At 40.1% G+C, this 12,408-nt stretch overlaps 1 protein-coding gene across 1 annotated transcript in view; it reads left to right on the top strand.

Moving 5' to 3' along the window:
• Positions 1 to 12,408, top strand: part of DSCAM (DS cell adhesion molecule) — a 391,004-nt gene that overhangs the window by 355,898 nt on the left and 22,698 nt on the right. Inside the window, exons 31-33 of the mRNA XM_085305248.1 lie at positions 3,901 to 4,016; positions 6,728 to 6,877; positions 11,442 to 11,639. Of these exons, the coding sequence (XP_085161374.1) occupies positions 3,901 to 4,016; positions 6,728 to 6,877; positions 11,442 to 11,639 (464 nt within the window). The remainder of the gene's footprint in view (positions 1 to 3,900; positions 4,017 to 6,727; positions 6,878 to 11,441; positions 11,640 to 12,408) is intronic.

The raw sequence follows: 12,408 nt of genomic DNA, 5'->3' as shown, positions 1-12,408 counted from the left end.
TCATGAGCATTGAAATTTAATCAGTTTTCCCCATTCTCATTTATTTAACAAGAAGTCTTACTGTTTTTTTTAATACTCATATTTCATATTTCTCATCTAAAAGTGCAGATAAGGCAAATTATTATTAAAATCAGGCTTTGGAGGACATAGGCGATAGAGGCCTGCATTGTCAGAAGCTTCAAAGGTCTCAAAGTGATGCTGTTTTGGGGAGCCTGCTTTCCAGAGTCTAAATGCTCAGCGAAAACCTGAGCCACCTACCACCACTAGATGTCTAGATGTTCCTGAGGAATTAGCATGTTAATAACCATAAACCCTCTCCAAACCCATAGTAACATGAAGTTCCTGATGTTTTATGTCTTCTAGATTTTACTGAAATCCACTATGATACAAATACTAGGAAAGAAGTTGTAGGCTGTGCCTTACCGTGTAGCTAGTGGACAGGAAACAGATTCCTGCTCAGTAGGAAGCCATGAGGGAAGAGGGAGAGGAAGGGATCTTCCCCTTTGAGGAAATGCACTTTATAAGCACTTTATATATATATATATATATATATATATATATATATATATGTATGTAAACATTAAGAATGGAGCTTTAGTCTTTACTTTGAAACTTCCTGGCTTTCTTCAGCTGTTTAAGTCAAATGTCTGGGGAGCAGGTAAGCCCCAGTAGTTAGCAGTTTAGTGGGAATTGCACAACTTGTTGCTGATACCTTGAATTAGCAAATAAAAATCCCTACTGCAGTATGAGTTCAGCTTTCTGATGTTTCTTTTGGGTCAAAGCATAGATCCAGCTAACTTCTTTGTGAGAGCACATTGTGAATTAGTATAGCAATTGACTCAGCTTCCTAATTTTGAACACAGGGTGAGGAATCTTTTCTCCATGAATAACCCTCAGCCTGGCCTATTATTCACAAGATGCAGTTTTCCATATGTTTTTACTAGCTTAGGCATCAGGAAGTAATGCGGTGGTCTGACTCTCTGCCAAGCACTCAAAATGACTTTGGATTTACAGGGCACCATGTTTAATCCCTTTACGTAGCGATCTCGGTAGGTTTAACTTTATTTTTTATTAAAGATCTAGAAATATTATTTAAAGAGAGGGGATTCTTTTAACTATGCACACTCTTTCAAAATACATTTTACACTATACTTGCTTTAGAAAAAAAAAGACATGTTTATCTACAGACTGTGAATAAAAGCTGTACTCAATCAGACCCAAAGGGCTATATAGCCCAGTATCTTGTCTCTCACAGTGGCCAAAAGCAGTCACCCAGGTAGAGTAAAAGATGACAGCAACCGTATACCAACTCATTCCCCAGACAGGCTCACAGTCTCTCACAATTTGGAGCTGAGAGATTTATTGAACCAGAGGGAATGAGCTATATTATACACAGATCGTTACAAAGTCTGATGTACCCATCAGTAGTAGACATAGTAGACGTTTAATTAAGTCTTAGAATTTTATGTGTGTAGGTTAATGAAAATATAGGTGGGCATGTTTTCTCCCTTTAGAAATTAATGATTGGAAATTTCATGCAACATATTGTTACGTGCCTGGAGTTTTCTAGGTTAGAAAATACTTGGACACCAAGATTCAAAACTGCAATCCTAAAAATCTCTACTTCACTGCCAAGTCCAAGAGACACTTAATTACTGTTGGCTCTTTAGGCTGTTTCACCTTAAAGTTGAGCTATTGTAGTCTGCAGAAAACAATTCAAAATTCATTGAGCTAGAAAGAGATAGCATTCTAATAAGCTGCATCCCGCTTGCTACTGCCATTGCCTGTTCTGTGTTTGGACACCCCATGTCACGATGCTGCTGTGCAGATAATTAGTTAGGCCAGTAGGAAGGAGGAGTGATATCACACAAGACAAAGTAAAACTCTCAAATTTAGTAAAGAATTTCCCTGAATATAGAGTTCTGCAGTTCTGTTCTGTCTTGAAGGACTTTTCATATATTTTACATTAAACTGTTCTTGGAGCAAAGACTGGAATTCAGAGTTCTGTCTTTGCGGATGAGTAATACAATCACAAACTCAGGGAATTGTCCTCTTGCTTTCTGTGGTCTTAATATTTTTTTCTGTGCAGTTGAGTACTTTTCAATAGTAAGAATACAGAATGTTCATACTGCAGAAAAACTTTTAGCTCTAACCAGGATTCTGGGGTTTGAATTCTCTGAGCAAAGATCACGCTGTCTCCTGCATCCTTAGTGAATGGAAGAGGAGGTGCAAAAGTGCGGTTATTGGACTTGATTCTGTATTGCATAGATTGTATACATACATGATTGTGTATAACCAATAATTATTGGCTTATTGATAATTAATTTAATTTGCATCTCCAAAAAATCAGTTTCCTACTTGATCACAAGTTAACTGTATGATCTAGGGCAAATCTAGTATACCTTGATTGTTCAGGGGTCTGTATTGAGGCATATATCAGATGCAGATAATTTATCAATTTATGGTTCCTGTAACATTTCAGCAACTTGCATGGAAACCAATAAAAGAGTGACATCTAACTTGTGCAGAGATTTCGAGAAAGTCAGTTTTTGAGAATTCATCTGCATTTTAGGATCCTAAATGTCTTTGAAAATTTATCTGATTAATAAGACACATTGAACACTATTCTCCACTGATTGTATATGGAGGCAAGCCTGGCAGTCCTGGGTAGCTCTCCTGATATTTTGCTTTCATAGTGATTAAACAAGGCACCAGCTGCAGGCTATCTGAATGTGTTTTAGCTATCCATCTGTACTATTGGAGCAACTGTACAGCTTGATGTTCTAGGTGAAGATAGTGACCTTAAAGTCTGTGAGATGCACAGATGTAATACTGCTGGGAATCTCAAGTGCAGGGGAAGACAGAAGGTGTGAATCTGCCAGATAGGTGCTCCATGTGCCTTGTTGGTTTGTGTCCCGTGTGTCTTGATGGCTCTCTTGGATTTGGGGCAGGATTACTGACCGCTGTGTGACAAGGAGATTCTTCTTAAGGGGGGCTCTAGGAGAACTTCCAAATCTGGACTCCTTAGGTCTTGATTGCATAGAGACATCCATTAAGGCAGATTGTCTAGAGATGTGATCTGAACACACATGCATCAGAGTGCATTAAGCTGCTGTGCAGAGGTCCTCACTCAGGAAAGAAGTGAGCTTATCCTCAAGCAGCTTAATAGTCCTCTGATGATTCCATTAATAACAATAATTCATTACGCGAGGAGGATTAAACTGAATGATCTGCAGCTACCTTCCCCCAGAAAATGAACCTCCATTTGAATTTTAAAGCTCTTTGATGTATGAATATTGAGATCAGACTGTTAGCTGATTTGCCTTAACTTTCCTTAGCCTCTCTGCATAAACATGTATTTGCAAATATTTTATCTCTTCCAAAGAGTAATTACATGTGAAGGGGCAAAAAGTTCCCGGAATTTTGAATTTTAGAGCAGTCTAAAGATTTTTTGGTGCAAGCTCTATTCTGGAAATGATTGTAGCACTTAGTTTTACTATCCATTTTCATTTGCTTTTGGTAGACAGCTCATTTAAGAAGTAATTTTCTGGTACATAAACTTCAAAATGAAATTGTTTCAATTTACATGATGATATGGTAATTGTTTTATATTTCTTTTTTTTGAATAGTGCATCAATCAATTAGAAATAATCCATGATGTAAACAAGACTTGCAATTTCTTGCTCTTACAAGGCCAGTGGAACTGAAAACTTTATTTATTTTTATGCAGTTTATTAGTATTAACAGAATCCCTAGTTATTAATTTGTTTTTTAATTTATCAGTTTCACTGATACTTGGATTTTATCTGATTAAATAAAATGGATTTGAAATGAAGAAGTATTTAAGCACCTTTTCATCCATGCTGAATTTTAATATGTTTGCCTTTCTTTTGTTTTCAGCAAGAATACCAGGACATCAGATACACTTAATAAGCAGCAGCAAACACTGAGGATGCACATAGACATTCCCAGAGCACAGCTCCTGATTGAGGAGAGAGACACAATGGAGACGATTGGTAAATGCTCACTGGGCTTGTTTTCGTTGATCTATGTAGCAGGAACGTTAGSTGGGCTTCTTCTACCTCACCCCTTTCCCCCCACATTACACACCAAGAGCTATGAAGTAATTTGCCACATGTTGAAAGTTAATTTTTTTCCCCTTCCTTTTGGATCATTTTCCACCTTAAGTAAGCTAAGTGCAATATTTAAAATAATGCAGGACAACAGGAAAATGAAGCTGGTAGAAAGAGCAGCTTGAAGAAAATGTAAATGAAGGCTAGCGGTTTTATTATTTTCATTTTGATTTCTTTATTAGCTTTGACTAGGCAATTTAATCATTAGTGTTACTTAAAAGGAAAATGAAATTTTGATGCTACAACATTAGTATTTAAAGATTTATAACAGCCATCCTCTAAAACTTATGTATTACCTATTCTATCCACCTGTTTATATCAAATGATATCCTGTATTTTAAGTTTGATCTGTTTTTAACTTTTGTGAGTCTACACAAAATTCAAATTGAAAACATTGCTTGTGCCAGATAACTAGATGTCTTTTGTGGCTGGCACATAGCTGAAAATGGGTTGGTTTGTTTACTTCAAAAAATATCAACACAAGATGGCTGAAATCTCAACAGAGTAAAAATACAAGCTGATCTCCTGACTATGTGGGTACACACTGCAGCAAGACCTTCCAGAATGATTGATCTGGTTGTACTCTGACTTTTTTTGAATCAAAATCTGTGAAGCCTTTGGTGGAGGAGAACATACCTAGCATCCCAGAGAGGACGTGGCTGGCACAGCSTCGGCAAGCCGGGAGGAGCGCAGAGCATCCCCTAGCCATGCCAGCGACGGGGGAGGAACGCGCTGCGTTTGCCCCCCATRCTGTCGTGCCTGCTGCCAGCTGGCTCACAGGACACACTTCACAGTTTATAGCAGTGGATTTGAAGGAGAGAGGCTTCAGCTGAATAATAGACAGTTTTATTTTAACASTGCTTTGAGCTTCCTAACATTTGCTTCTGTGGTGCAGTCCTTTGTGCCAAGCTTCATCCTCAAGACAGCTTTTACTCTTTAGCTAGAGCTGCTGGGCAATAGGGGTTTATAGTGGAAATACCATTAGTGCCTTAACTATAGCAATGTGATCAGTGCCTTGGTAATAGCCTGCACTACACAAAGCCAGTCAGTAAGCAGGCACTTTGGCAGGCTTTGACATAGTTTACTGCCAAGAGGCTTTATTCTCAACCTGAATAAGAGCTCATCTTTCACCAGAGACAGACTAATTTGATTTCATAATGCTCATTCTATTTATGGCCTTCTTTGGGTAAAAAATGCTAGTTATGTTACTGTGCAGAAAGGTTCACATTAATGGTCTCTTGTCAAGTCACAAAAAATGGAATGCTTAGAAGAAGTGGCTTAGCCTCTGCTGACTAGTAAATGCGCAGAAGCCCCATTTGTGCCAGTCCCCTTAGAAATACATTACAAAGCTATACAGGATAGCATAGCAGGAAGTTCTCATGGCTTTTATTGCTGTTGCAAAAAGATGAAAAAGACTGCAAAGAATGCAAAAGAAAGTCTGATAGCATGCAACTAATTGTTCTGCTAGCACAAAGTCAGTGGAAGATTTATTGCTATTAAACCTCGTACAGTCAAATGAGCCACATACTCTCTCTAGATTCCTTTTTGGAGAGAAAGAAATACAACACTAGGATTCCAGCTGAAAAAAGTAAGCATAGCTTGCTGGCTTGCTGCAGGGAGCAACGTCTGTGCAGAAATTTGGTGAATATATTCTRCTCTGTAGGAAAACAATAGGCAGCAAAGCCATGCAGCAGTAAGAGTCACTGCTCACCTTTTCTTTCCAGTCCTTCCCAAGGTCCAGTTTCATCTCCAGTTGTTCTTCTGCAGTTGGAGGAAAATCCACAGTCAGTGGGACTGACTAGTTTGCTAGAAACTTTTATCATTTGCATAAGGATTCCCAAAACTTCTGTTTCAAACCTGTTATAGTGAGATTTGTTGCAGGAAGGACTCTGGTGCAGAAAGAGCTGGTAGGACTTAGCCCTCAGCATCTGAAACAGTAAATGCTAAACTTAGGCTTAGTTGGCCCACAAGAATATTCTTCATATTTCACTAGGAGTACTCAGGYACTTAAAGCCAAGTCAGTCCTTAAGAATACCCTTGGGTCATGGCTATCATCCTGCAGTGTTCTGATTGTAAGGRAAAAAGCTGACTAGTAAAGGATACAGACATTACCTTACAGCCTGCTTTTGGGAAGATGTGGGTGATATCACCGAGGACCTCAACAATTATGCTAATAAAAAGAAAAGAACTGAGTATGTTGCTGAAGAGCACAACTGAGCTCCATGAAAATGAACTGGGGAGAAGACAGTGTTCAAACAATGGAAAAAAAAAGGATGTGGTTAAGGCTAAAAATAATTAGCACAACTGAGTTTTTTGGAAGGATGATGAATGGCCTGTCACTGTTGTAGATCTAATGATGAAATGAAGACATGAAAGATACAGTCATTCCTTARTTTCGTGTGAACTTGGAAAATAAACCTAGAAGTTCCCAAATTGTAGTATACCCTTCAAAGCTATCTGAAGCTTTGTACAGAAGTAGGGGCTACCAGTGTCATGGTGGAACACAGCTAAGAATAAGTTTAGGGACTTATTTTATGTTGTGAAGACAAAAGTGAAATTTGTTATTCAATATKTGGGTTTTTTATTACTTATAGATGACAGATCAACGGTTCTGCTAACTGATGCTGACTTTGGAGAGACGTCTAAGCAGAAGTCACTGACTGTCACTCACACAGTACATTACCAATCTGTGTCACAAGCCACAGGACCGCTGGTGGATGTTTCTGATGCCCGGCCAGGAACAAGTAAGCATATAGGAGAATATGTTATCTGAAGAGGAGAAAGCTATAAAAAAAGAATATTCTACTCCTCATTCTACATTTACATTCTCACGGGTTTTTCTTCTTCAGTCTGAAAGTTGTGAGAAATCTATTTAAGTCAGTAGAGAACATTTTCTTATACAATTGCATTTACTGACTCAATACAGTAAAAAATTGCATATGCATCTGAAATGTAGGTGTAACTTGAAATAATTCATGCTTGACTTTCATTACAGGAAATGCATGCTAGATTTTAATTTCTAGAATTTACTGAGTAAATTAGCTTAATGGCCTTTAATATCTTTTTTTTTTCTCAGAGATCAATCTTTATTGTTTTTCGAGATACATCTTCTATCCTTACTCCTCCKTCAGGAAAGGAATACATTTCTGATTATTGCTTTTCTGAAAAAGTTGTATTTTTAGTTTTAGTTGTTATGGTAAATTACTTTTGCCCGATAGCTTCCTGCTGAGATATTCTTATAATGATTAAAAAGCTATAATAAATATACTGCTGCAACCCATTTTTCTTAATTTCTCTCGTGAATATGTGCAATATCTTTATAAATGGAAAAGAAATTCACCAAATCTAAGGCATAATTATGAGGTAGAAATATTACAGGAGTGTAGTTCGGTAAATGTGCAATTTCTAAAATCTATCAGATTATCTCTATTCCATTGTTCTGTCTTCAGAGGTTGTTTACTTGGTGAGCCTAGTGAATGTAAATGCTGAAAGCTAAGTAGTGCATCACTTGGAATACATATTGTTTGAAAAATCTTCATTTTATCTTGATTTTCACCTAGTCTTTTTTTAAATTGTAGCTATTCTAGTCCTGACCTTCCTGCTTTCTTAATGCTGAGCAAGTTTTATGATTAGTTGTTTCTTGAAGGTTGAATTAGTACCATCATTACTTTTCTTATCTATGGACAATTATGGCATTTGAGTTAGAAGAGTCAAGATACACCATTTGTTTTCTCTCTGGTACTGTTCTTTTCTCCCTCCTTCAGTTCATGCAAATACTGGCTAGCCTGCCTGCTAAGAGGAAAAACATCACCTCGCTTTTTATCATATTTGCAGATTGAGATTATCTGAGTAAGCAATGGATTCTCCATTGTTTTTAAACCCTACCTTTTAATAAGGAACCACACCAAAATTGTCCCACGACACCATTTTAATGAACCACCATCTTCTGTTCCAAATCCCTCTTCTGTGTGCAGTTCTGTGCTCCAGCCCACTGAACTCAACGATAGATTTCTCTCACATTAAACTGGTATAAACTGGTTAGCACATGTATAAGAGTATGATCTGTGTCCAGCCTGGCTTTGGAGATGGTAAATCCACCATTCATGTTATTATTCAGTAAAGATCTGATTGCAGCAGGGCACAGGGCTGAACTGAAGACTTCTATGTAATATTCACTGGATTTAAAATCCAAATTTTTTGATGGAAGCCRGGCTATAGGATTTTGTCAAGATCCACTACTTCCTTTATTAAGAGGGAGGTATGCCTGGCTGCTTGTGCGAGACACATGGCCCAGAGGCTGGGGAACTGCCTGTCAGTTCTTCCCTCATCCCAAGGGTCTCYGAGCTCTCCTGTACCCTGGGATTGTCAAATTGCCCCAACAGCCCTAAGATGTCATCTGATCCTTTTATATTTATTTAGAAGAGGTATGCTTAATGTACTTCCTCTTGCTCACATCACCTCTCTAAGCTAAGAATGTTTCATCCTAGCAGTGTTGCCCTAATAACAAGGGCATCAGGAGCGTGCTGTTTTCCATGGCWTGGGCAGCAGAGCTCTCTGAGGATGTGATGCAGACTTCTTTCTGCAAGTGCAGTACAGCTGATGCAGATCTACTGCTCAGCACATACTCAGCAGGGCTGGCATTGACCTGCTGTGTTCTGACAGCAGGCTCTCCAGCCGTTTTTGAAACTGTAAGTAAAGGCCTCGTGACTCACTACCCTAAGGCCCTCCTGGAGCTCAGCCATGTTCTCCAAACAATCAGAAGGAAGAATGCCTAGAAATAAGACCAACAACTTTCTTCTCAACTAGGTGAGATCAAAAATGTGAGCCAAAGTGCTAACTCATGTTCCAAAAAGGAAAGTGGAAGGAAGGAAGCTATAGTGAATGGAAAGTCTCTGGCCTAGAAAGAGGTGGTGATGCCCTATGAGATTGAGCCTGGACCTGCCCTTGCAGGATTCTGTCCCTGCATGCTGCAGGATGGTAGGTTGAATGTCATAGGAAATGGGGCCACCCAAGCAGCAGAAGTATCCTCTGGATTCCGCTATAGTGCCTAAAAAGCTGTGGACACTGCAGAGCAGTGGACTGCTCAGCCTTTAGCACGGCTCCTTTGCCTCGGAGGCTGCTGGTGGTTTGAACCACTGTGACTGCCGTACAGCATAAAGAGTAAATGTTGTACATATGCAGCAGCACCTATTCTGCACATAGTAGGCATGGAGACACTGTAGGAGATAGTCTTTTACACGCAGCTGTGTTGCCTCCTGCATTGTGCAGCAGCTAGGGAAGCGGCACCATGCCCTGAGTTTTCCTACCAGGACCCTCCTTCTGTCCTCTGTGTCTTCCAGGAAGCTAGCACGCTCACTTCTGCCTTCCCAGTATCCACATGCCAGCTTTCCATAGTTCATACAATCAACAGTTTGTACTGACAGACTGGTCATTTTGTGCCAAGTGCTTKTTTGGATCTTACTCATGTGTTACTGCTATCTGTTGCACTACTGGCAAGATCAATTGGCACTGAGTTTATATTTTTCCACTGCTGTGGTGGGCAGATGTGAAATAGGAGAGGGAACAGGCCATAGTTGCTATCTGTAAATAAATAACTTGTTCCTTTGAAGCTACAGGATACAAATACTTAACAGGGAATCCTTATGCAGAAGCAATGCTCAGAGTCATTATGTGGTTATTTTTTTCTCTTGAAATTACTTCTCACCTCAGAGACTGACAATGTCACKACCTGAATGTGAAAGAACATTTGAACAGATCTGAAATTTTTCATTTCTAATGCTGTTATTCTCTATTGTGAATAAAATCCTTTTCGAAGGCTTCAAAGAGAAATATTTCAGAGCCATTTTAGTAGCCTTCTGTTTGCCAAATAATGATTTTCATATTCTACCAGCTTTATTAGGGAATTCAAGCCTCACTTTTACAGAAGAATTACTGATCATTAATTAAATCAGAGAGGTCACTTTTGAGTCAATTTTGGTAGATAGTTCACTTTCGCTTCCTTGTCACCAGATCATAACATCCTCCTAGATAAGCTCAGGAAGTGTGGGTTAGACAAGTGGACAGTGAGGTGGATTGAGAACTGGCTGARAGGCAGAGCTCAGAGGGTCGTCATCAGTGGCATGGAGTCCAGTTGGAGGCCTGTGGCTAGTGGAGTCCCCCAGGGCTCAGTACTGGGTCCCATCCTCTTCAACTTTTTCATCAATGACCTGGATGAGGGGACAGAGTGCCTCCTCAGCAAGTTGGCTGATGATACCAAGCTGGGAGGAGTGRCTGATACACCTGRGGGCTGTGCTGCCATTCAGAGAGACCTGGMCAGGCTGGAGAGCTGGGCAGAGAGGAACCTCCTGAGGTTCCTCTCAAGGGCARGTGCCRASTYCTGCACCTAGGGAGAAATAACCCWAGGCACCAGTACAAGCTGGGTGCTGACCTTSTGGAGAGCAGCTCTGCAGAGAAGGACCTGGGAGYRCTGTTGGAYGACAAGTTGACCATGAGCCAGCAATGTGCCCTTGTGGCCAAGAAGGCCAATGGTCTCCTGGGGTGGACTAGGAAGAGTGTTGCCAGCAGGTGGAGGGAGGTGATCCTGCCCCTGTCCTCAGCCCTGGTGAGGCCTCATCTCGAGTCCTGTGCCCAGTTCTGGGCTCCCCAGTCTGAGAGAGACGTGGAGCTACTGGGGAGAGTTCAGCATAGGGCTACAAAGATGATCAGAGGTCTGGAGCACCTGCCCTATGAAGTGATTAATGATTTACCTAATATGGTAAAATTATTGGTAAAATGTCCAGAACGGGAAATTATACCCACACATTTCTGAGTAATCTATTGTGTCTCCCTCCCATGTATTTTTACAAATTGAGAGCAGATGACTCGTGTAAGAGGTTCCTGAGGGTACATCTAGATTAGTAATTCAAGTTAGAATTAGTGTGCAATGTAGTGTGAAATCCCTGATCAAGTCTACCTGCCTGTGCTCTCTTTTGGATCTTGAGGTGGTTTTGGTGTTGGAAAAATGGTTACATTTGGAGTAAAGAGATAATGAACCAGCGAGGAGTACAAGTCAAGGAGAAGTTGGCTGGATTTCTTAACTCTTCATTTGCACTCTTTTTAAAACGTATGGTTTTATTAGAAAGAGGATATTTCAAAGTGCTAACAGTTGTGTACTAAACAGCACTTTCACCTTTCAATTTTTTTCATAAAGAAAGTTGGGKTTTTTTTAATATTTGGGAGGTTTTGGCCATGATTTCAGTGGCTACAGGACTTCTTTCATTTTCTATCCAAGAGCCTAATGGCAAAGACCCTCTCTGTTACCCATCACAGATCCTACCACAAGGAGGAGCGCAAAAACCGGACCCACAGCTCGCAACCGCTATGCTAGTCAGTGGACTCTCAATAGACCTCACCCCACCATATCAGCTCATACTCTCACCACAGACTGGAGGCTGCCCACCCCCAGACCTACAGGATCAGTGGATAAGGAAAGCGACAGCTACAGCGTCAGCCCTTCGCAAGACACAGGTATGGTGCTCTCTGCAGAGCTGCACTGCGGAAACGGGATAGCGGTAACCGCAAAAGCATTCTCATTCCCCGATTTGCTTCCTTTGGTTCTCAAATTAGGTGCTGCTATTTATTCCTCACTGGCAATTTTTTAAATACATGATTTGTAAGGGGCTCCACAAGTGCATATGGTTCTAATGATAACAAATRCAGTGCCCGCGGTTTCTCACATTGAACACACACTCTGAAGTCCTTTGAAGGATATGGTAATTTTCCTGGTAACTGAAGTTTTGTACTTCCTGAATCTGAAGGATATAGGAGAATTTGCTGTACGAAATGACATTGACCAGGAAGGGGCAGTATTAGCAATCAGGAATACGCCTGAGTCAAWGGTGGAGTGATTTTAAGCTTTGAACTAAACAGAGGTAAGCTTTTACTTTTTCGCAGTGGTGCAGTAAATGTTCGTAAGGGTTTCATCCTAACCAGAAAAAAGGAGAGGGAAAATCTTTAATTAGGGTTCAAGCCCAAATCCATTCATATTGCTGAATAGCACAGCATCTAGCTTTGAGTTTCCTGAGAAACAACATGGGCTTTATTTCTCTAGGAGGTAACTGGGGAGACACTGAATACACATTCTGCCTTCAGTGTTACACTGTTCTTTATGTCTTCACATGATAAATGCAGTTGTAACTGAAAAATAAAGCTTTCTCTTTCTGTCCCACATTGAACAAGTCATAAAAACATATATGGCACATAAATGACTAAATGATTAAGCAGAACAATAGTCACG

Source organism: Rhea americana, unplaced genomic scaffold, assembly GCF_003343005.1.
Source record: "Rhea americana isolate MKP2758 unplaced genomic scaffold, rheAme1 scaffold_101, whole genome shotgun sequence".
Classification (NCBI taxonomy): Eukaryota; Metazoa; Chordata; class Aves; order Rheiformes; family Rheidae; genus Rhea; species Rhea americana.
This window is presented reverse-complemented; position numbering and strand designations above follow the sequence as displayed.